The sequence below is a fragment of the Microcaecilia unicolor genome, chromosome 1, assembly GCF_901765095.1.
Source record: "Microcaecilia unicolor chromosome 1, aMicUni1.1, whole genome shotgun sequence".
In the NCBI taxonomy this organism is placed as follows: domain Eukaryota; kingdom Metazoa; phylum Chordata; class Amphibia; order Gymnophiona; family Siphonopidae; genus Microcaecilia; species Microcaecilia unicolor.
Window position 1 is genome coordinate 726,701,968 of NC_044031.1, and position 24,069 is coordinate 726,726,036.

The 24,069-nt window shown below is 48.3% G+C and overlaps 1 protein-coding gene across 2 annotated transcripts in view; it reads left to right on the forward strand.

Moving 5' to 3' along the window:
* The window catches only part of ADAMTSL3 (ADAMTS like 3), a 650,803-nt gene that overhangs the window by 473,015 nt on the left and 153,719 nt on the right, over nt 1–24,069 (forward strand). For both annotated transcript variants that reach the window (XM_030189627.1, XM_030189628.1), the window contains exons 9-11: nt 4,518–4,675; nt 18,064–18,175; nt 19,241–19,379. In XM_030189627.1, coding sequence (XP_030045487.1) covers nt 4,518–4,675; nt 18,064–18,175; nt 19,241–19,379 — 409 coding nt within the window. The remainder of the gene's footprint in view (nt 1–4,517; nt 4,676–18,063; nt 18,176–19,240; nt 19,380–24,069) is intronic.

Here is a 24,069-nt window from a genome sequence, read left to right on the forward strand (position 1 = left end):
GGAATGGAAAACAAAAATGAGGACGTTATAATCAGAAGCGGAGCAAGGTTGATGGCGCGGGGGGAGCGAAAGCGGTGTGAGAGTGGACTTCCGCTGGCACCGGCGCACATTTTCAATGCAGCATGACGAGAGAAAATAGGTACCGGTGCCGGCAGAACTCTGTTTGGAGGAGCGACCGCTCCCCTGGCGCCCCACCCAGCTACACCACTGTTATAATGCATTTACATAGTAACATAGTAGATGACGGCAGAAAAAGACCTGCACGGTCCATCCAGTCTGCCCAAGAAGATAAATTCATATGTGCTACTTTTTTATTTGTACTGTCCTCTTCAGTGCACAGACCGTATAAGTCTGGCCAGCCCTATCCCCGCCTCCCAACCACCAACCCCGTCTCCCAACCACCAGCTCTGGCACAGACCCTATAAGTCTGTGCAGCACTATCCCCGCTGCCCAACCACCAGCCCCGGCACAAACCGTATAAGTCTGGCCAGCACTAGTCCCGCCTCCCACCACCAGCTCTGGCACAGACCGTATAAGTCTGCCCAGCACTATCCCTGCCTCCCACCACCGGCTCTGGCACAGACCGTATAAGTCTGCCCAGCACTATCCCCACCGCCCAACCACCAGCCCCGGCACAGACCGTATAAGTCTGCCCAGCACTATCCCTGCCGCCCAACCACCAGCCCCGGCACAGACCGTATATTTCTGCCCAGCACTAGCCCCGCCTCCCAACCACCAGCTCTGCCACCCATTCTAGGCTAAGCTCCTGAGGATCCCTTCCTTCTGCACAGGATTCCTTTATGTTTATCCCACGCATGTTTGAATTCCGTTACCATTTTCATCTCCACCACCTCCCGCAGGAGGGCATTCCAAGCATTTGTATCGCTCCATGGTGCAACCGCATCTCAAATACTGTGTGCAATTCTGGTCACTGCATCTCAAAAAAGATGTAGTGGAATTAGAAAAGGTACAGAGAAGGGCAACAAAAATGATAAAGGAGATGGGACAACTTCCCTATAAGGAAAGGCTAAAGCTGCTAGATCTTTTTAGCTTGGAAAAAAAGATGGCTGAAGAGAGATAATGAGTGGAATGGAACGGTTAGACATGAATCGATTGTTTACACTTTCCGAAAATACTGGGACTATGGTGCATGCAATGAAGCTACAAATTAGTAAATTTAAAGCAAATCAGAGAAAATATTTCTTCACTCAACATGTAATTAAACTCTAGAATTCATTGTCAGAGAATGTGGTAAAAGCAGTTAGCTTAGAGGGGTTTGAAAAACGTTTGGATAACTTCCTAAAAGAAAAGTCTATAAGCCATTATTAAGATGGACTTGGGGAAAATCCACTGCTTATTTCTAGGATAAGCAGAATAAAATATATTGTACTGTTTTGGGATCTTGCCAAGTACTTGTAGCCTGGATTGGCCACTGTTAGAAACAGGATACTGGGGTTGATGGACCTTCAGTCTGTCCCAGTATGGCAACACTTATGTACTTATAATTGTACTGATTCCTGTGCCAAAATTTTAAGCACCAGATTTACACCTGCTGAAACCTGGTGTAAATGCTGGTACCCAAGTTGGATGCGCTGACCCAGTTTTCTAGAACTATGCATGCAACTTTTTGAAATGCCCTTGACATTCCTGTGCCCCTCCCATGGTCACACCCCCTTTTGAGTGACAAACTATGGGAGTTAGGTGCGCTGTAGGGTTCCCACTCAGAAACAGGAAATTATGTCAAAGGAGGCGGGGCAAATTCTAATGGCTACCTATTAATTCTAATAATTGGTTGTTAGCACCCAGTTGTTGATGGGTTTGAGCTTGTTATTCAATTAATTTGCATCCACACTTTGGGAAATCTGGACATCATATATAGAACCCATGAGTATATGCTACCAGCATTCTCAATATCCCCTATGGCAGTATGTGCATTTTTGGATAGTTGACAGATTTTGATATCTATTATTCTGTTGGTGATGAGTTTTTTGAGATAGTATATATCCAGATTGTTGCAGGAGGGGCCTCTGTGTTCCCCAAAGCTTGCACATCTCATTACAACATTCAATAAATCCACTAAACAGACTGAATGTAGTAGCAGGAACACATTATATCCAAAATATCACCTCACAAAATAAAGGGGTCTGTTTACGAAGCAGCACTAGCGGCTGTCCATGCACAGTCCATTCCGTGTGGGCACTAGCTCATGGACAGCTGTTAGCACTGCTTAGTAAACCGGAGTGAAAATGTATTATCAGTCAGAGTTCCAGATGGCATACAACTGGAGTTTTGTTCCATCTGGAACTCTGATTCATACCTTATAAGACATTTTATATCACTGCATGATATTTTGGATTTCAATGTTCGATAGCATGCATTCAATTCATTTAGGTGCCTTAAAAAAGTGCATGATAAATCAATTAAATATATATTAACTTATGAATTAACATATAAAAAGTTCATTTCCAAGCATGAAAAAATTATAATTTGAGCTTAAAAACTTCTATTAACAAAAAGGTTGTAATGAATTGAAAACAAAGGGCCTAAAATGAACTGAATTGTTTTTTTCAATATGTATACAGTGGGGGAAATAAGTATTTGATCCCTTGCTGATTTTGTAAGTTTGCCCACTGACAAAGACATGAGCAGCCCATAATTGAAGGGTAGGTTATTGGTAACAGTGAGAGATAGCACATCACAAATTAAATCCGGAAAATCACATTGTGGAAAGTATATGAATTTATTTGCATTCTGCAGAGGGAAATAAGTATTTGATCCCCCACCAACCAGTAAGAGATCTGGCCCCTACAGACCAGGTAGATGCTCCAAATCAACTCGTTACCTGCATGACAGACAGCTGTCGGCAATGGTCACCTGTATGAAAGACACCTGTCCACAGACTCAGTGAATCAGTCAAACTCTAACCTCTACAAAATGGCCAAGAGCAAGGAGCTGTCTAAGGATGTCAGGGACAAGATCATACACCTGCACAAGGCTGGAATGGGCTACAAAACCATCAGTAAGACGCTGGGCGAGAAGGAGACAACTGTTGGTGCCATAGTAAGAAAATGGAAGAAGTACAAAATGACTGTCAATCGACAAAGATCTGGGGCTCCACGCAAAATCTCACCTCGTGGGGTATCCTTGATCATGAGGAAGGTTAGAAATTAGCCTACAACTACAAGGGGGGAACTTGTCAATGATCTCAAGGCAGCTGGGACCACTGTCACCACGAAAACCATTGGTAACACATTACGACATAACGGATTGCAATCCTGCAGTGCCCGCAAGGTCCCCCTGCTCCGGAAGGCACATGTGACGGCCCGTCTGAAGTTTGCCAGTGAACACCTGGATGATGCCGAGAGTGATTGGGAGAAGGTGCTGTGGTCAGATGAGACAAAAATTGAGCTCTTTGGCATGAACTCAACTCGCCGTGTTTGGAGGAAGAGAAATGCTGCCTATGACCCAAAGAACACCGTCCCCACTGTCAAGCATGGAGGTGGAAATGTTATGTTTTGGGGGTGTTTCTCTGCTAAGGGCACAGGACTACTTCACCGCATCAATGGGAGAATGGATGGGGCCATGTACCGTACAATTCTGAGTGACAACCTCCTTCCCTCCGCCAGGGCCTTAAAAATGGGTCGTGGCTGGGTCTTCCAGCACGACAATGACCCAAAACATACAGCCAAGGCAACAAAGGAGTGGCTCAGGAAGAAGCACATTAGGGTCATGGAGTGGCCTAGCCAGTCACCAGACCTTAATCCCATTGAAAACTTATGGAGGGAGCTGAAGCTGCGAGTTGCCAAGCGACAGCCCAGAACTCTTAATGATTTAGAGATGATCTGCAAAGAGGAGTGGACCAAAATTCCTCCTGACATGTGTGCAAACCTCATCATCAACTACAGAAGACGTCTGACCGCTGTGCTTGCCAACAAGGGTTTTGCCACCAAGTATTAGGTCTTGTTTGCCAGAGGGATTAAATACTTATTTCCCTCTGCAGAATGCAAATAAATTCATATACTTTCCACAATGTGATTTTCCGGATTTAATTTGTGATGTGCTATCTCTCACTGTTACCAATAACCTACCCTTCAATTATGGGCTGCTCATGTCTTTGTCAGTGGGCAAACTTACAAAATCAGCAAGGGATCAAATACTTATTTCCCCCACTGTACCTGTCAGGTTAGTCTAGCGAAAGATCTCGCAAGCAGTTTTCTTCAGGACATGGTAGAGTTCCTAGTACTGAAGTCTGAGTTAACCTTCTTTAGATACACTAACTCCACTTCCTTCTTCTCTCCATAAACTCACCTTCTCATAACTTCTCTCTTCATCAAGTCTTGGACCAGTCAACACTAATTCTAGATGCTGAAGCTGAGATTAATTGTTTGTAATTCAGGGTATTTAACCATCCATAATGTATCTGTTTATTTCATTAGGCATTTTGTATTTTGTGTATCTGCTTGATGCCCTGATGGAATTTTTTGCTGCTTTTTTTTGGTGGGGGGGCCCTTTAATAGTTTTCGAATCCAAAACGCTGCAGGGAGAGAAAGGAGAGCACAGCTTCAGTGCTCCTGGAGTCTTTGTTGTGGAAAACACAACTGTTGAATTTCAGAAGAGTCCCGACAGAGAGATTTTAAAGATACCGGGCCCCCTGGGAGCAGATTTCATCATTAAGGTAATGCGTTTTTATATGCTTAATGCACCAGAATACTCAGCATGATTTCTCAAAGGTAAATGCAGATGACATTTGTATAGTACTCTAGAATGGTCAAGACAGATCTCTGAGCCGTATCACCCTAACTGTAGAATCTTAGCATGCAACTGAAAGGGGGTGGTGTACATGTGGGTATGGCATGGCCACACATATGCACATAACTTATAGAATTCTATAAGTTATACGCTGAAGTGCAACACTTACACCTGTCTTGTATATGGTATGATACTGCCTAAATGTTGGTATGCAAATATTGACTTATGCTCTTTTCTACAGGATGAGACAAAATAAAATAACCTCCAACAGTTTTTTGCTGTTTCCTCAGCAACCACTTTGAATTTCAGCAGGAAATTTTACGTACTTATGTAGTCATCATAGGCCCAGGAAGAGGGGGAGCCACAGGTGCCATGGTACCCTTCCTCTCTCGTCGTGATGCCTTTCTTCTCATACCTTGTTTCTGCGCATACTCAAGGCTGGCCAGCCAGCTTCCGTCCCCTCTGAAACAGGAAGGTCGAAGAGGGTGGGAGAAGGCAGGCCTTGAGCATCTGAAGGCCCTGCATCGAGCCAGCTATGCAATGTCTCCAATGTAGCTTATAGAGTTGCCACCCAGGGGAACATGGTAAGAGAATAAATTCCTTATGGACACAGCAGGGAAGAAGAGAAATGCTGAAGATGGCGGGGGGGGGGGGGGGGGTAGGTTTGAAAGATTAGATACCACAGGCAGAGTGGAGAGAAGAGAAGGAGAGAGATGCTGAAGGGGAAGGGAAGGATAGAGATGCTGAAAAGAGGAGGATGAGGGAAGAGGAAGGAAGAGATGTTGAAGACCATGGGGGGGGGGGGGGTGGAATGTTGAACACTACAGGAGGGCTGAATAATGGACACCACAAGCAGAGGGAGAGGGAAGGAGACATGCTGAAGAGAGGAGGGGAGGGCAGGGGAGGGGAGAGATGCTGGAGAGCATGTGGGGTAGAGATGCTGTAGAAAATGGGGGGGGGGGGGTGAGAGGGAAGGAGAGAGATGCTGGAGACCCTGGGAGGTGGAATGCTGGACACTACAGGCAGGGGGGGAGGAAGAAAGGAAGGAGAGATGTTGAAGGGGAAGAGGAGAGAGGTGCTGCAGACCATGGGGGAGGGAGAGAGATGCTGTAGACCATGAGGGGTTGAGAGGGAGGGAAGGAGAGAGATGCTGGATAAGATAGGGGAAAGGGAGTAGGGAAAGAGAGAAATGCTTAACAATATGGAGGAGGGGGAGGTTGAGAGGGACAGAGGGAAGTAAAGATATGTTGAATGCCGTAGGAGGGGACTAGGATGGTATGGAAGGGTTGGGGGCAGAGCTTGGGCACCCCCAAACAAAAAACACTTTCTGCGACGAAACAGTGTGAGAAGGCGGTGACCGTAGCCAGAAGGTTGCTAGGCTGTAGGGAGAGAGGTGTGACCAGCAGAAGAAAGGAGGTGTTGCCCCTATATAAGTCGTTGGTGAGGCCCCACCTGGAGTGTTATGTTCAGTTCAGGAGGCCGTATCTTGCTAAGGATGTAAAAACAATTGAAGCGGTGCAAAGAAAAGCTACAAAAATGGTGTGGGATTTGCATTACAAGACGTATGAGGAGAGACTTGCTGACCTGAACATGTATACCCTGGAGGAAAGGAGATTGTCCCGTTTCCCGGGCCTACCTGCGCTCCCGGGGTGGGGAGCGATGGTCGACGGGCCTCGCGGCATCCAGGGCTGCGGGAACGGACCTCCGGGGAAGCTGGCGCTGCCGCGGGTCGGGCCGAGCCTGGCGACCCGCTGGAACAAACGCGGACCCCGGAGAGTGGAGCGTGGCGCCGGCCAAGATGGCGGCGTCGGCGCCGACGATTCCCTTGCCCTGGGCGGATCGGTGCGGAGGCTCCTCCCACGACACGCCGGATTGGCGAACAAGGACTCAGACTCCGCCTGGAGGGCGGACCGGCCAAACCGCAAGCCCCATCGTCTTCCGGGTCCGGGTTGGTTGGTTCTCCTCCCGACGAGGGGGCGGAACGGCGCAATATTTAAACCTAGGAGCTAGAAGACTCGGGGCTTCCGTTTCGTTTCTCAGAAGCCTGCACAGTGGGATTGTCTGGAGTGCTAGCCACCTCCAGAGACTGTGTCCTCTTCAGCTAGCCGTCCTTGCTAGCCACCTCCAGAGACTGTGTCCTCTTCAGCTAGCCGTCCTTGCTAGCCACCTCCAGAGACTGTGTCCTCTTCAGCTAGCCGTCCTTGCTAGCCACCTCCAGAGACTGTGTCCTCTTCAGCTAGCCGCCCTTGCTAGCCACCTTCAAAGGCTGTGTTCCTTTTCTGCGCTAGCCGTCCTTGCTAGCGGCCCTTTAGAGACTGAGTTGCTGACTACCAGCCAGGCCGACCGTCACCCCGCGGTTCCAGCAGTCCTGCTGGCCGTCTGCAGCTGGAGGCTCAACCCTCGGTGAACGGCGGTCGCCGCGGGTGAAGATTCGGGGTGCGCGGCGGTCCTCGGGGGTCTTACCGGGCCTCAGGGAACCTAAGGGCTCACGAATCATCGGAACAGGACAGGAAACGGAAGCCATGAGCTCGCCTACGCAGCCCGATCTACGGGACCTGGCCAAGGTACTCCAGCAGCAGCAGGAGCAGTTGAACGCCCTGTCGGGGGCGCTCCAGAACGTATGCTCTCAACTTTCAACGCTTCAGGTACAGAACCAGGCCGCTGCGGTCCAGGGGGCCGCAGCGGCTCCCCGTTCGGGAGGGTTCCGCACGGGACCTCGGTTCCCTGAGCCGGCACGATATAATGGGGCCCCCGGAGGGTGCCGGGGGTTCCTCAATCAGTGCAACTTGGCCTTCCGGATGCAACCAGAGACATTTGCTTCGGACCAAAGTAAAGTGGGATATATCATGGACCTATGCGAAGGGAAGGCCCTGGCCTGGGTGGCCCCACTTAACGAGCAACAGGACCCCATCTTGGATGATTATAATGAATTTCAGCGCCGGTTCCGTATGGTGTTCGACCTCCCTGGGAGACCATCTTCCGTGGCGTCGGAACTGCTGCGAATTCATCAGGGTGAGGGAACGGTGGCCGATTATGCCATTCGTTTCTGGACCTTAGCCACAGAGCTCCGTTGGAACCCGGAGTCCTTGATGGCTATCTTTATGGAAGGATTACAAGAACGAATCAAGGATGAATTGGCAGGGTGAGAGGTCCCAGGCCAATTGGATGCCCTGATTTCGCTCTGTATCCGAGTAGATATCCGGTTCCAGGAGCGAGCGAGAGCCCGGGCGGAACGGCAGAAGTGGGCACGGGGAACGTCCCGGACTACTAAGGGGCCGTCTCCTCGCCGTGGGAACCGGGACTCCAAGGAGAATGGGGAGGAGCCGATGGTGATAGGCCGTCAACGGCTGGCCCCTTCCGATAGGAAAAGACGCTTGTGGGACGGACTGTGCCTCTATTGTGGTGAGGCTGGACACTTTATTCGAGCCTGTCCTGCCCGGGCGGGAAACGTCTCCCCCAAGGCACCTGGAGGGGAGGGGTCTTGGGGCATTCCACTCCCCTACCGGATTCCCTGATCACACTGCCAGTAATCCTACGGTGGCACGAGACCGCGATCCAGACCCGGGCCCTAGTGGACTCTGGGTCGGGGGGCAACTTCATCGGGCACGAACTGCTACAACAGATGGGCTGGCCCACGCTCCCGTGGCGGCCGGCGCTGCAAATAACCTCCATCCAGGGAACTACATTACCGCAGCCGGTCACGGAGATCACCTCCTTTTTGGAATTACAGGTGGGGGAGGAGCACCGGGAAGAAATCCAATTCCTGGTACTATCCCGGACCATTCATCCAGTGGTTCTAGGATTGCCCTGGCTGCGGAGTCATAGCCCGGTTATTGACTGGACCGAGGGAAGTATCCAAGCTTGGGGTAGTTCCTGTCGGGAGAACTGTTGTAAGGGCCAGACCGGCAGCTGCCCGGCATTTCATAGTATGCCCGGGAGGGCACGGATAGAGCTGGGCTCCCTGCCCATGGACTATAGGGACTTTGCAGATGTGTTTTGCCCTATGGAGGCAGAAGTGCTCCCGCCTCATCGGTCGTTCGACTGTGCCATTAACTTGATGGCAGATACCATGCCACCGCGGGGCCGACTGTATACCCTGTCCCGAGGGGAGTCCAAGGCTATGCAGGAGTACATCCGGGAGAATCTGCGAAGAGGTTTCATCCGGCCCTCTACGTCCCCGGCCGGGGCAGGATTCTTTTTTGTTACTAAGAAGGATGGCTCCTTGAGGCCCTGTATTGATTATCGGGGGTTAAATGCCATCACGGTAAAGGATCGCTTCCCTCTACCGCTCATTCCCGAACTCTTTGACAGGCTGCAAGGAGCCCAGATGTTTACCAAGTTGGACTTACGGGGGGCCTACAACTTAGTGCGAATCCGACGAGGGGACGAATGGAAGACGGCTTTTAACACCCACGAGGGACATTTTGAGTATCGGGTGATGCCATTTGGCCTATGTAATGCCCCTGCGGTGTTTCAGCGACTTATTAATTTTGTGCTCGAGGACTTGCTGAACTCCACAGTGATTGTTTATCTGGACGACATCTTGGTGTTTTCCCAAAACCCCGCAGAACATGTGGGTCATGTTCGCGCAGTGCTGCAGCGGTTACGACAATACCGTCTGTTTGCTAAGCTCAGCAAGTGCGCTTTTCATCAGAGGTCGTTACCATTTTTGGGACATATTCTGTTACCCGGAGGGCTACAGATGGAGCCGGACAAACTCCGGGCGATTCGAGAATGGCCACAACCGCTGGAATTGAAAGCACTGCAACGTTTTTTGGGATTCGCGAACTACTATCGCCAGTTTATTCCCCAGTATTCACAACTGACGGCGCCATTGACAGCGCTCACTAGAAAAAACGCAAAGGTCCGGGACTGGCCGCCTGAGGCGCAGGTGGCTTTTCGCCAGGTAAAGGAGGCATTTAACTCAGCGTCCATTCTGTTAGCCCCGGACCCAGAAAAACCCTTTATTGTGGAAGTGGACGCGTCCGCGTTGGGAGCCGGGGCGGTCCTCTCGCAAGTGAATCCCAAGGGCCGGCGCCAGCCTTGCTCTTTCTTCTCTCGCAGATTCTCCCCGGCGGAATGTAATTATACAGTAGGGGACAGAGAGCTCTTAGCATTGAAATTAGCCCTGCAGGAATGGAGACATCTGCTGGAGGGAGCGGAACATCGATTCACGGTGATCACTGACCACAAGAATCTGCTGTATCTACAAGAGGCTCAACGGCTCAATCCCCGACAAGCCCGGTGGTCATTGTTTTTCGCCAGATTTCATTTTCAATTGGTTTTTCGGGCGGCGGCTCAAAATACCCCTGCGGACTCTCTCTCCAGAGCATTTGAGGTTCCAGAGGAAACTAAGGAGACCCATTCCATGTTGGATCCGGCATGCCTCAGCGCGGCCATGGGGAAGGTTGCTCCTACGAAAGAACTCGTGCCGGCCGCTGAACGAGCGAAGGTAATGCAATGGGGGCATTCGTCCCGATGGGCGGGACATTTTGGGTATCAAAAGACTCTGCGTCTCATTACCAGACAGTATCAATGGCCTCAGATGAGGCGGGACATTCTTCAATTTGTCACCACCTGTCCTGTGTGCGCCCGGACCAAACCGGTGATCGGGACCCCCGTGGGGAAGCTACAACCACTGCCCGTTCCGACAGGTCCCTGGACGGAGCTTTCCATGGATTTTATCACCAACCTCCCCAGTTCCCGGGGACATACGGTGATTTGGGTGGTAATTGACCGTTTTTCTCGAATGGCCCATTTCGTTCCCTTGCCGGGACTTCCTTCGGCGGTCGCATTGGCCCAACTCTTCATTCAACACATTTTTCGACTTCATGGGCTGCCTCTTCGGATTGTTAGTGACCGAGGCCCCCAATTCACCTCGCGTTTCTGGAGGGCCTTGTGTACAGCATTGGGGGTGAAGACCCATTTCTCATCAGCATACCATCCCCAAACCAATGGCATGGTCGAGAGGACGAACCAAACGCTAAAAGGATTCCTACGAGCATTTGTCAACAAACGTCAAGATAACTGGGTCTCCCTACTTCCTTGGGCCGAGTTTGCATATAATCACAGTGTCCACTCGGCCTCGGGAGACTCTCCATTCTTCTTGGTATATGGACGACATCCTCGACTTCCAGCACCTTTCCCGTCTGGATCTCCGAACCCCATGGTTAATGTAACTCTGGCAGATCTGCAAAGGGTCTGGGAAATGGCCCGAGAACAACTGCAGAAGGCAGCCACCAAATACAAGGCCTTCGCAGATCGGCATCGGAAAACCGTCTTGCAACCAGGGCAGAAAGTATGGTTAAGCACGAAATACCTCCGGCTTCGGGTGCCCTCCCGTAGATTGGGACCTCGATACATTGGACCCTTTGCAATCCAATCCCGACTTGGAGCTGTGACCTATCGGTTGTGGCTACCTAGTACCCTGCGGGTGCATAACGCTTTCCATATTTCCTTATTGAAGAGTTTTCGAGGATCTCGATGGCATCCTCAACGGCCGGAAACCGAAGGGCTAGAAGCAGATCCCGATCCAGAGTTTGAAGTAGACGAGGTCCTGGATGCAAAAAGACAGTGAGGAAAGCTCTATTACTTATTGTCCTGGAAGAAGTTTGGCCCAGAAGACAACTCCTGGGAACCCGCGGAGAACGTACATGCGCCGGATCTGATCAGAGCCTTTCATGCCCGGTTTCCTTCCAAACCCGGCCCCGGGGAGGAGGGGGCATCCGGGGAGGATACTGTCCCGTTTCCCGGGCCTACCTGCGCTCCCGGTGTGGGGAGCGATGGTCGACGGGCCTCGCGGCGTCCAGGGCTGCGGGAATGGACCTCCGGGAAAGCCGGCACTGCCGCGGGTCGGGCCGAGCCCGGCGACCCGCTGGAACAAACGCGGACCCCGGAGAGTGGAGCGTGGCGCCGGCCAAGATGGCGGCGTCGGCGCCGACGATTCCCTTGCCCTGGGCGGATCGGTGCGGAGGCTCCTCCCACGACACGCCGGATTGGCGCACCAGGACTCAGACTCCGCCTGGAGGGCGGACCGGCCAATCCGCAAGCCCCATCGTCGTCCGGGTTGGTTGGTTCTCCTCCCGACGAGGGGGCGGAACGGCGCAATATTTAAACCTAGGAGCTAGAAGACTCGGGGCTTCCGTTTCGTTTCTCAGAAGCCTGCACAGTGGGATTGTCTGGAGTGCTAGCCACCTCCAGAGACTGTGTCCTCTTCAGCTAGCCGTCCTTGCTAGCCACCTCCAGAGACTGTGTCCTCTTCAGCTAGCCGTCCTTGCTAGCCACCTCCAGAGACTGTGTCCTCTTCAGCTAGCCGTCCTTGCTAGCCACCTCCAGAGACTGTGTCCTCTTCAGCTAGCCGCCCTTGCTAGCCACCTTCAAAGGCTGTGTTCCTTTTCTGCGCTAGCCGTCCTTGCTAGCGGCCCTTTAGAGACTGAGTTGCTGACTACCAGCCAGGCTGACCGTCACCCGCGGTTCCAACAGTCCTGCTGGCCGTCTGCAGCTGGGGGCTCAACCCTCGGTGAACGGCGGTCGCCGCGGGTGAAGATTCGGGGTGCGCGGCGGTCCTCGGGGGTCTTACCGGGCCTCAGGGAACCTAAGGGCTCACCAATCATCGGAACAGGACAGAGATACAGGGGTGATATGATACAGACGTTCAAATATTTGAAAGGTATTAATCTGCAAGCGAACCTTTTCCAGAGATGGGAAGGCAGTAGAACTAGAGGACATGAAATGAGATTGAAGGGGGGCAGACTCAAGAAAAATGTCAGGAAGTATTTTTTCACGGTGAGAGTGGTGGATACTTGGAATGCCCTCCCGCGGGAGGTGGTGGAGATGAAAATGGTAATGGAATTCAAAAATGTGTGGAATAAACATAAAGGAATCCTGTTCAGAAGGAATGGATCCTCAGAAGCTTAGTGGAGATTGGGTGGCAGAGCCGGTGGTGGGAGGCGGGGTTAGTGCTGGGCAGACTTCTGCGGTCTGTGCCTTGAAAATGGAAGATACAAATCAGCTTGTATGCTGTTTTTACCCTCTCTTCTGTGACTAGATACAAATCAAGGTCAGATATACACATAAAGTAGCACATATTAGTTTATCTTGTTGGGTAGACTGGATGGACCGTACAGGTCTTTCTCTGCCGTCATCTACTATGTTACTATCCTGCTTATTTTCGAAGGAGAAGGCCGGCCATCTTCCGACACAAATCAGGAGATGGCCGGCCTTCTTCTAAAGCCAGCCAAATTGGTATAATCAAAAGCCGATTTTGGCCGGCTTCAACTGCTTTCTGTTGCAGAGCTGGCGAAAGTTCAAGGGGGCGTGTCGGCAGTGTACCGAAGGCGGGACGGGGGTGTGGTTAAGAGATGGCCGGCTTCAGCCGATAATGGAAAAAAGAAAGCCGGCCCTGACGAGCCTTTGGCCGACTTTACTTGGTCCCTTTTTTGTTCACGACCAAGCCTCAAAAAGGTGCCCCAACTGACCAGATGACCACCGGAGGGCATGGGGGATGACCTCCCCTTACTCCCCCAGTGGTCACCAACCCCCTCCCACCCATTTTTTTGCCAGCCTCCATGCCAGACTCAAATGTCATGCCCAGCTCCATGACAGCAGTATGCAGGTCCCTGGAACAGTTTTTAGTGGGTGCTGCAGTGCACTTCAGGCAGGCGGACCCAGGCCCATCCCCCCCTACCTGTTACACTTGTGATGGTAAATGAGAGCCCTCCAACCCCCCCAAAACCCACTGTACCCACATGTAGTTGCCCCCCTTCATCCCTAAGGGCTATGGTAGTGGTGTACAGCTGTGGGTAGTGGGTTTTGGGGGTGGGGTGGGGCTCAGCACACAAGGTAAGGGAGCTATGTACCTGGGATCAGTTTCTGAAGTCCACTGCAGTGCCTCCTAGGGTGCCCGGTTGGTGTCCTGGCACTACAAATGCTGGCTCCTCCCATGACCAAATGCCTTGGATTTGGCCGGGTTTGAGATGGCTGCCATTAGTTTCCATTATTGGCGAAAACCAATGGCGGCCATCTCTAATGCCGGCGATCTCTAAGGGCAGGCCAAATATTGAGATTTGGTCAGCCCCGACCATATTATCGAAAGGAAAGATGACCGGCCATCTTGTTTCGATAATACAGTCGGGTACGCCGCTTGACGGGGCCGGCGTTAGATATGGCCGCCCTTATAGATGGGCGGCCCTGTTCGATTATGGCCCTCCACGTTACTTGATGCAAATTATTCAAATTCAGATTGTTTACAAAAGCCTACATCTCTGTGACATCATTAACAGGAAGATGATACACTGATTTTTGTTTTTCAACTAATGGTACTTTTACAGTGCAAATATATTTGAACACGCAAAAATCGCTGGAGGTCACGCTAAAAAGTCTGTAACTTCACCATGTTTAAAGATAATCTCATTCCACTTGAAATTCCAAGCGGTTGCTGAGAAAACAACAAAAAACTCTAGTGGGTTACTTTTTTTTTTTTTTTTTTGCTTCACCCTGTATAATGGAATCTGGATGCTGTTATAGAATTCAGACTCAGCACCTTGTATTTTAGTGCTCAAATTTGGGTGACCTTTATAAAATTATCCCTCAATGATTTGTGGTTGCACAGTCTCAATAGATCAAAACAAAGTTTTATTAATAGGATTTTCCAAACCAGCCCTAGAGACCCCCACAGTCAGTTAGGTTTTCAGGATATTCCCAATAAATATGAAATGAATTTGCATTCATTCAAGAGCTAATATACAGTATGCAAATTTATCTCATACATATTCATTGTAGATATCCTGAAAACCTGACTGGTTGTGAGGTCACCAGGACAGGTTTGGGAAACTCTACACTAAGTCAATTGGTTAAAAGAGTATTTCCTTGTGCAAATCTAGAAAGAGCTATTTAAAAAAGACAAGGACCCAGTATAAATCAGGAAATGTGATCATAGAGGGGCAACGTACATGTTTAGAATTTACAGTCTAGGTTCAGTTGCAAGGAGGTCAAGTGAAAATCCCACTGCAGGCACTGGAAGTGTACGAAGAGTTCAGCAAAGGAATACATCTCTGTGAAACTATGTTACTGGAGCCACATTGCATTCCGACTCCATCTCTTGCAACCTCAGAGGAAACTGCTTGGCGGTTTACTCAGCTCAGTGGCTTTGCAGAACTGAGGCTGTGGTGGATAAGGGAGCTGACCCACCCTCTCAAGGTTCAGACCTCTTTCCTTGATGAAACATTACTCTGCCACAGCATTCTTCCTGCCCGTTTTCAGTCAGTGCACAATTAAGCTATGGGAATTTGTTGCTGGAATAGCTGGGTTTAAAAAAAAGAACGGGTTCATTTACAGCTATTAACCAGATCAGACTGGCGAGCACAGCCTCTTATTGCCAGAAGCTGGGAAAGAACAGCGGAGAAGGGATCTTTCCATTATTACCTGTTGAATACTTCTTCCAAATGGCCCAGATGGGCCACTGTTGAAGGCAGGATGCTGGGCTCCATGGACCATTGATCTGACCTAGTTTGGCATTTCTTATGTTGTTATGAGGCACGATGAGCAGTGAATCCAGGAACTGACCCATGACCTTTATGCTGGGGTGCTATATTATCCAGCTAAATCATTTTCATGCTTTAGCCCCTTATGCTCTATAAGACAGCTCCGTGGCAGATGTATTATTGAACGCTGACGCAAAAGTTAGACACTCATTGAAGATTTCATAAGAACATAAGAATAGCCATACTAGGTCAGACCACTGGTTCATCTAGCCCAGTATCCTACTTCCAGCAGCAGCCAGTTCAAGTCACACGTACCTGACAGAATCCCAATAGTAGCAAGATTCATGCTGTTGGTCCCTGGGACAAGCAGAGGATTTCCCCATGTCTGTCTAAATAGCATACTATGGACTTGTCCTCCAGGAACTTGTCCAAACCATTTTTGTTATCCACTCATTGTAAGTTTTACATTGGGGGCTTTTTATTAAGCTTTGTTAAGCAGGTAGAGCAGGCTGTACCATGTGATAGATGTTAGTGTGGACCTGTATTAATGGCCACTGCACACTTAAACCAGCCAGCATGGTAAAAATCCCACGTTAGCTGCTTACCACAGATAGGGGCAAGTCATGAGAAGAAAAAGGGTGAAGAAGAGTAGTGGCTGCCAGTGATAGCTAGCATGCATGCTAGTGCCATGTTCTAGCTTTCATGACTGCCAATAACACGGATGTACTTAACAGCACCTCAAGATGTGGCATTAAGTGCAGCCACACTACTGGCAGTATGATAGCATGGCAGAGACCATGTAAGGAGAGCCACAGATCCTCATGATGAAGGCCTGGCTCCCGAACATTAGCCCCCACAAGACTAGAAACCCCCAAGAGTTATACGCCTTATATAACCCTCCCCCCCCCTTGATCCAGTCTTCCTTCCAAGACTCCCACAGCATAACCCCTCCAAGCTACTCCCCAACATAAAGCCCCTACCTAGGGGTATCCCTGTTTGTCTAGTGGAGTAGGATCGGAGTCGTTTGTTCCCCTTCAACTCTTGCCCCATCTAGCTCATGGTTTCAAAATGGCATGGATGATGCCCAGCAGTAGTCTTTCAGTAGTTTCACTAAGGGTCAGACTTCCATCAGCACCATTTTGAAACCTGAATCTAGATAGAGAAGGAGTGGAGGGGGACTGAGGAGTTCAGAGGGTGGAGGGAGGGTCAGGTTTTAGACAATGGAGAATGGTTTTGCATGGAGGAGGGGCTTGGAGGAGGTGTTGTGTTTCAAAGGGAGGTCTTGGAGGTGGGTTGTGCTTCAGGGGGACTTAGAGAGGGGATCAGGTCAAGGGAGGGGACATATGGTTGTACAGCAGTTGAGGGGGCCTTATCAGGAGAATAGCTCTTTCCTGTAAGGGGGCATGTGTTGGGCAGGAGTACTGTTGAGGGAGGGTTGAGTTGCGCCACCATGGTGGTTCTTTTTTTTTTGTGCTCTGGTTCAGCACCACATTACATGCATTGACAAGGGCTTCTGTATTATCTGCCAATGTATGTAAGGCCGTGCCTGCACGATATCCCCCTGGATTCTACATATAGTGCCGAGATTTCCACGCAGAAGTCGAAGCATATTCCATATCAATGCGCATAACCTAATTGGTTAACAAGCTAATCAGTGCTGATAATTGAATATTAACAACCAATTATCAGTACTAATTGGCATTAATTAGAATTTACACACACTACATGCTAAGCGTTTTCTGTAAAGTAGTGTATGTAAATTCTAATGCGCACTGCCAAAAAAGGGGTGTGGCCATGGGCATGGAATGGGCAGTTCATGGGCATTCCAAAAATTTTGTACAGGATTATAGAATACACCTGCTTTGCGTCTAACTTAGGCACTGATGTTTACACCAAGTTTTCCTTGGCGTAAATGGATGCACCTAGAGTTAGGCGCTGGCATGGCCGCTAGGTGTATTCTATAAACCACGCCTAAATCTAGGCGTGGTTTACAGATTACACCTAAGCAGACATTTTTTCAGTGTCGATTTTTCAGGTGCTGTAAATAGAATCTGCTCCTAAGCTTCTGCCTTGTGCAGTATATCCAGGGCAGATTCCGGTCACTCTCTTTGCATTTCCTGCACAAGCTTTGGCAGTCAAGGGTAAGATAAGTGCAAAAACTCGCTGCACTTTAGTAAAAGGACTCCTTTGCTACCCAGTCAGTTGTAAAGTTCTTATTCTGATCCAATTCGTTTTGTTCCATCTTATTCTGATATGTTTAATTTGCAACATATTTTTGTTCAATATTATTATTGCATTTCTATTGTGGTTGTTATTAATGTGCCTTGCACTGTACACCAGGCACAGTGATGCTGTTTAATATGGTAAATGCCAGGAGTGAACTATTTAAACTTGACTTGAACTGTCACCAAGAGCAGTGCATAATCAATGTATAATTTTTGCAAGTTTTCTTTTATACATTCTTTTTGTTATTATGATTATGATTTTACTATGATTTATAATAATAAAATAATGATAATCAGTTGGATTATAGCACCATTTTCCAAGTGAAGCTCTAATATAAATGATAGTCATAACACTTCAGATCCCTGGCAGATTAATGGTCCCTTAATGATTTAAATACTTTTAACTTTTCCTCTTGTGATCTGTTAAATCTTGTGGCCATGCAGGGTTATAACCCTACTTTATTGTTTTGGATTGATTTTTGGTAGGGGTTTGATGTTGCCTTTTGTGATTTTGTGGCCATCCAGGGTATGCTTTGCAGGTCTCTGCTGTCTAGTTTTAAGTCTCTGTTGTGTCTGGATGACTGGCTTCTGAAATTTCTTGTCTTCAGACCAGGTACACAGCCCCAAAAGACAGTGTGGTGCAATTCGTTTTCTACCAACCAATCAGTCATCAGTGGCGACAGACCGATTTCTTCCCTTGTACTGTGACCTGTGGAGGAGGTAAGCATTTCTATGAAATGGTCTACCTGGGCAAATTACGTAAGCCCTACAGGATATATTTAAGTTACATTTTCAAGATTTATTAATGGCTAGTGGGTCAGCAGCAGTGGTAGGAAATGCACAGATGGAGATAAAGGGGGCATTAAGAAAATGGAAGGCCAAGAAAAGACATTGTAAAATAGCTGCATTGTTCCCTAATGCTTATTTATCTTCACACCTAGAAGCCATAGAAAGTAAAAAGCTGGGAACAAATCAACTGGTGTGAAAAACTTGTTATTTTCTTAAGAAACTCACCCCCTAATTCTTTAAAATTGGGGCAGCCAACTTTACATTTTGGTCCTAATACTATAAATAGCGCTGAAAAATTGGAACTGAAAAAAGTAGCGCTTAGTGCCATTCTATAAACGCTGCTTGAAGGTGGACACCGTTTACAGAATACGCTTACCCTAGATTCTATATAAGGCGTGGCGAGCTGAGCAAGTTAAATTGGGTGCTTGTCCAAATTGCACGCGCACCTTCATTGAGTAATGAGCCAATCAGTGATGATAATTGGCTGATAACCAATTATCTGCACAAATTGGCAATAATTGGAATTTACGTGCGCATCTTTTTAGATGTATTGTAAAAAGAGGCCATGTTGATAACTGCACCCCTTAGTTCTGTGAAAAGGTGCGAGTGAGGAGGAGAAGCAGTGCAATTTTTGTAGCAAAAAAGGTGCTGGTACTCCAATGCCAGGCCACCCTTCAGGGGTGGGGTGATCACTGAGGGACTCACTCACAATAGCCAGGGCCCCTGCAACCAGCCACAGAATCTATGACAAAGTCAGAATTGGTGTCTTGAGCCTGAGCTCTTTCATTAAAACTTGTGGTCCATGGGTCAGTTCTAACAGACACTGGAAAAGGTGCCGGTACTCAGTACCCCCCCCCCCCGAGTACCCCCTCAAAAAAAGCCCTGGGGAGAAGACAGAAAACACGAGATGTAGGGAGGAGGGTCTGGGGCACTGCAGCCAAGATACCTGAACTTTTGAGCAGGCGATGGTACTTTTTCTTCTCCCTGTGTTGCCAGGATACCAGTTGAACGCTGCAGAATGCCTAGACATTCGGCTGAACCGAGTGGTACCCGATCAGTACTGTCACTACTATCCTGAAAACAAGAAACCAAAGCCGAAACTGAAAGAGTGTAACATGGAGCCCTGCCCTTCTAGGTTGGTATAGAAAGTATCTCTTTGATTAACGTACCCCATTTAGCTCACAATAGTAAAGCGATGGTGATTTATAGAGTGTTCACGGGAGAAGGTTTTGCTTCATTTAGTTTATTTTTTGTTTACATTTCTTTTCCATTTCTTGTATTTATTTTGGCATTCACTAAATCATTTCTGTGTACTCTTAGGGGGGTAATGACTAAAGTGCATTAATGGAATAATGGCACAGTATTGTACTATAACACGTTTATTTATTTATTTATTTATTTATTTGTTGCATTTGTATCCCACATTTTCCCACCTATTTGTAGGCTCAATGTGGCTTACATAGTACCGTGAAGGCATTCGCCAGCTCCGGTATAGAAACAAATACAGGTTGATGTTTTAGTCTTATAAGGTTTATAGATCTAGACAGCAGTTAGGAATAGTAGAGAAGGAGAGCTGTATAGTATACATTATAAGGTTTGTTTAAGTTGTGCTGCAGAGATTTAGGCCCTTAAGTTGGGTCCATAGGGTATGCTTTTTCGAACAGGTGGGTCTTTAATGCTTTCCGGAAATTAAGGTGGTCATACGTTGTTTTCACAGCTTTTGGTAGTGCATTCCAAAATTGTGTACTTATGTAGGAGAAGCTGGATGCATAAAGTGATTTATATCTGAGTCCTTTGCAACTTGGGTAACGGAGATTTAAGTAAGTTCTTGTAGATCTGACTGCATTGCTGATTGGGAGATTGATGAGGTCAGTCATGTATCCTGGGGCTTCGCCGTAGATAATTTTGTGGACCAGGGTGCAGATTTTGAAAGCTACGTGCTCTTTGATTACTGATGAATGCATTCAAAGCACCTCATTATTATGCAAATCGAATAATGCAGCTTATGCTACACTTTGCAAGCTGCATTATTTGTGGAAACATGGTGCTAGCTTTGAGCTGGTATTATTTTTTTTTCTCCCTGGGAGCACTGGACCACTAACACATGATCTGATGTTCCTGGGTGCCATCTTAAAAGGGCCAGAAGTATTTTACTTCCTGCACCACCACCCCTGATCTTACCCCTTAGCAACCCACCCCCCACCACTCCCCAATCAAAGCCACCCTGAAAAACAGATCTCCACCCCTGAATCAAACCTACTGTACCCCTTCATCCCACCCTCCGAAAGAGAATTCCCCCAAAACAGATACCCCTGGACCCACTCCCCCCCCCCCCCCAGAAGAGACTTTCACCCTCAGGAACAGCTCCCATCACTCACACCTTTCATTTTCCATTTCTCTATTGCCAGTTTTACTAGCATAATATTTATTGGGGATGATTTTGAATAGCCTGCATTGTATGACGTCTCCATCAACACTTCTAGCTCATCTACAACATATTATAGGCCGTTTTCAAAGGGAGGGTACCCAGAAGGTACAGGAAATTAAACATTCACACTTATTAGCTTAGCTTGTTTTGAAATGCGGATGTGGAACAGGTATTTTGACTAGATAGATAGACTGTATCCTAGTTTATGTATATAAAACCTTAAACAAACACTTGTTAAGGAATGAAAGTCTCTAATAATAGTCAGCACCGTCACTTGAATGTTGATTAATAGTTACAATGGAATGCCAAGACTACAGAGCACGAGTAGATTTTTATTAAATTACCTCAAGCATGCCAGGTAGGTTTGTTGATTGGAAGCAGCTTTCATTTGCAGTTATATATTATGTTATTGCAGCGTTAATTTATTGGTGAAACAAGGCTATAAAATTCAGGAGGAGACTGTTTAATGGATCCACCATTGCCGGGACAGAATTAGGACCTGGAGTGGGTCTGGTGCAAGGTGCATGATTGATGGTGCATGTGTTATATATATATATATATATATATATATATTTTTTTTTTTTTTTTTTTTTTTTTTAAAGTTGTAGTGGAAGTGGCAGAGGTTCTGGAGTGCTTAAGTGGGCTGGGTCTCTTTGGGTCTAAGAGTATCCAGTACCGGGGCCTGAGTGTGAGAGTGTGTGCAGCAGGGACGTAGCTAGGTGGGGACACGGGGGCATTGGCCCCTGCAGATTTAGCCCTGGCCCCCCTGCTTTTACCCCCGCCACATTCGACCCCCCTCCTGCCGCCGCCAACCCTCCCCCGCCGCCGCCATCAGGTACCTTTGCTGGCAGGGGTCCCCAACCCCCACCAGCCAAAGTCCTCTTTAGCACTGGTCTCTGGCACATTGCTGATCTGGATTCTGTTTCAGGACATCAGGACTCACAGAAACAGAATCCAGATCAGTGAACGCGCTGGACTTGGGAGACCTGCGCTGAAGGAGACTCTGGCTGGCGGGGGTTGGGACCCCCGCCAGCAAAGGTACCTGGCGGTGGTGGGGGAGGGTTGGCAGTGGCCGGAGGGTGTGTCGAAAGGGACGGTGGAGGGGCGCCGGCAGGGGTCAAAAGTGGCGGAGGGGGCGGCGGCGCCGGGAGGGCTAAAATGTGCCCCCCTACCTGAGGCTCTGGACCCCCCTCCCTCCGAAGTCTGGCTACGCCCCTGGTATGCACTGTGGAGTGGAGCCTGAAATCAGAAGCAGGGACGTAGCTACGGGTGGCCTAGGTGGGCCATTTTTGGATCAGGCCCACCCAGTCTCAGTGATCCACCAATCAGTTGCCAGCTAGCTGCACACTACTCAGCCACAGTACTACAATCGCATTAGCTCAGCCATATGTAGGAAGCAGAGAAGCACCCCCGAGCTGAGCCATGCAGTTCAGGTGTTATTGTTAATTTTTGTAAATTTATCAGCACTACAGGCCTCCAGCAAGCAAAGTAGCAACCCTCCTGCCTTGTTTGCTGCATAGGGGAGCCTCTGCTCTGTGTTCTTAGGGCTGTTGTCAGCTGTTTTGCCTCCGTTCCCTGCAGCTGCTGCCTGCTGTTATTGCAGGCAGCTCCTCTAGCCTCTCTACTCAGTGTCGCTTGTCTGCCCCTGCACGCCTATCCTGCATGACACAGGTGGACTCAAACCTGTCGGGGAGTCGGGAGCCCCGCCAGCCAGTGCTGCCTTTAACTTAGCTGTCCTGCCTTGCCCCGTCATGTGTAGCTGGGGGAATCTGGGCTCTTATAATATTCATGCCCCAGACTCCAGGAGTGTGTCAGTAGCCTCTGTAGCAGCACTGACGTGAAGCCTACTCCCCTGTAGCGAATCTCCAGCACTGCACCACTACGCATACACTGATCAAGGTCAGTAGAATTCTTTGGAATTGCTGCAGTGGAAACTTCGCAGTACTGTGCTCTGCTGAAAAAAAAAGTTTTCTATTTCATTTTGGTGGACTTTTGGGTGGAGGTGGGTGATTGGGAAGGGTAGGGGAGATGTCAGACTTATGGGGGAGGGAGGGAAGGGTAGGGCTGTTGCCAGAATATGAGGGGGCGGGGTTAAGAAGAGCTGATGCTGGGCTATGGGGGATAGGAAGGGCAGGGCTGATGCTGGGCTACAGGACAATTTCTAATTTTTGATCCTTTATTCTGAAACTGGTGAGAGGGTCTGTCTGTGTTCTGCATGTGACCCAAGATAAGAGATTCTGTTGGCGTGTGGTTTGTGTGGGGATTTATATGAGTCTGACTTGTCTACCTTTTCCAATGGGACAAGTATTGCTGTTGTGTATATTCACAGTTATTGGTATCTGTGTGTTCAAATTTGGTGTTGTTAAGGTTTGCTACATAGGCTCTGAAAAGCTTCTTCATGAGATTTAGTGTTACTTCACAAAGAATCTGGCAATGAAGGGATTTTGTGTTCCTATTACAGAGGTCCTACCAGAATTTTAGTACATTCTTTTTATGGAAAACTGTAAGAGGAAACATCTTAGCTGTGGATTGTGACAAGTCTGCCAAGTAATTTTAGACTAGTGTCCAATTTGCTATTTTTATCTAAAGTTCTAGAAAGGTAGCTTTAACACAACTGCTTGATTTTGTTGGGAAGCAGGGGGTTCTTTCTGAGTTTCTGTCTGGTTTTAGGAAGTTCCATAGAACGGAAACTGTTTTGTTGGACTTTGTTGATGATTGTTGGAAATGTCCTATTAGACCCAAGTGCCGCCTTTGATACATGTGGAGGGGCATTTTTGATATGATGTCTAAATTCATCTTTGGACGTTTTGCTGAAAACATCCAAAAATCAATGGAATATAGAGATTTTCGAACCATCTCCTAGATGTCTTGTAGGTTTTTTGTGCTCAGTCTAACCAATATTTAAAACCATGTAACTGGCTTCCGGCAATATTCAGTGGAAGTGCCAGAGCCGGTGGTTGGGAGGCGGGGATAGTGCTGGGCAGACTTACACGGTCTGTGCCCTGAAGAGCACAGGTACAAATCAAAGTAGGGTATATACAAAAAGTAGCACATATGAGTTTATCTTGTTGGGCAGACTGGATGGACCGTGCAGGTCTTTTTCTGCCGTCATCTACTATGTTACTATGTTTTTATCTCCCACTGAATATTGGCGGTTAGTGCTTAGCAGATAACTTGGTTATATTGCACGATATAACCAGCTATCCGCTAATATTCAGTGCATTGGCGGCTAAGTTTATTGGGCAAATTAAGCCACCAAAAAGCAGGAATATCTTTGGCTGGTTTAAACTTAATGGAATATTGGCATGGCCAGTTATGTTTAAAGTGGCCAAAAATAAACCAGATATTCAATACCAGTCACCGGAAATGGCCTGACATTAAATATCCGGCTCAGCTC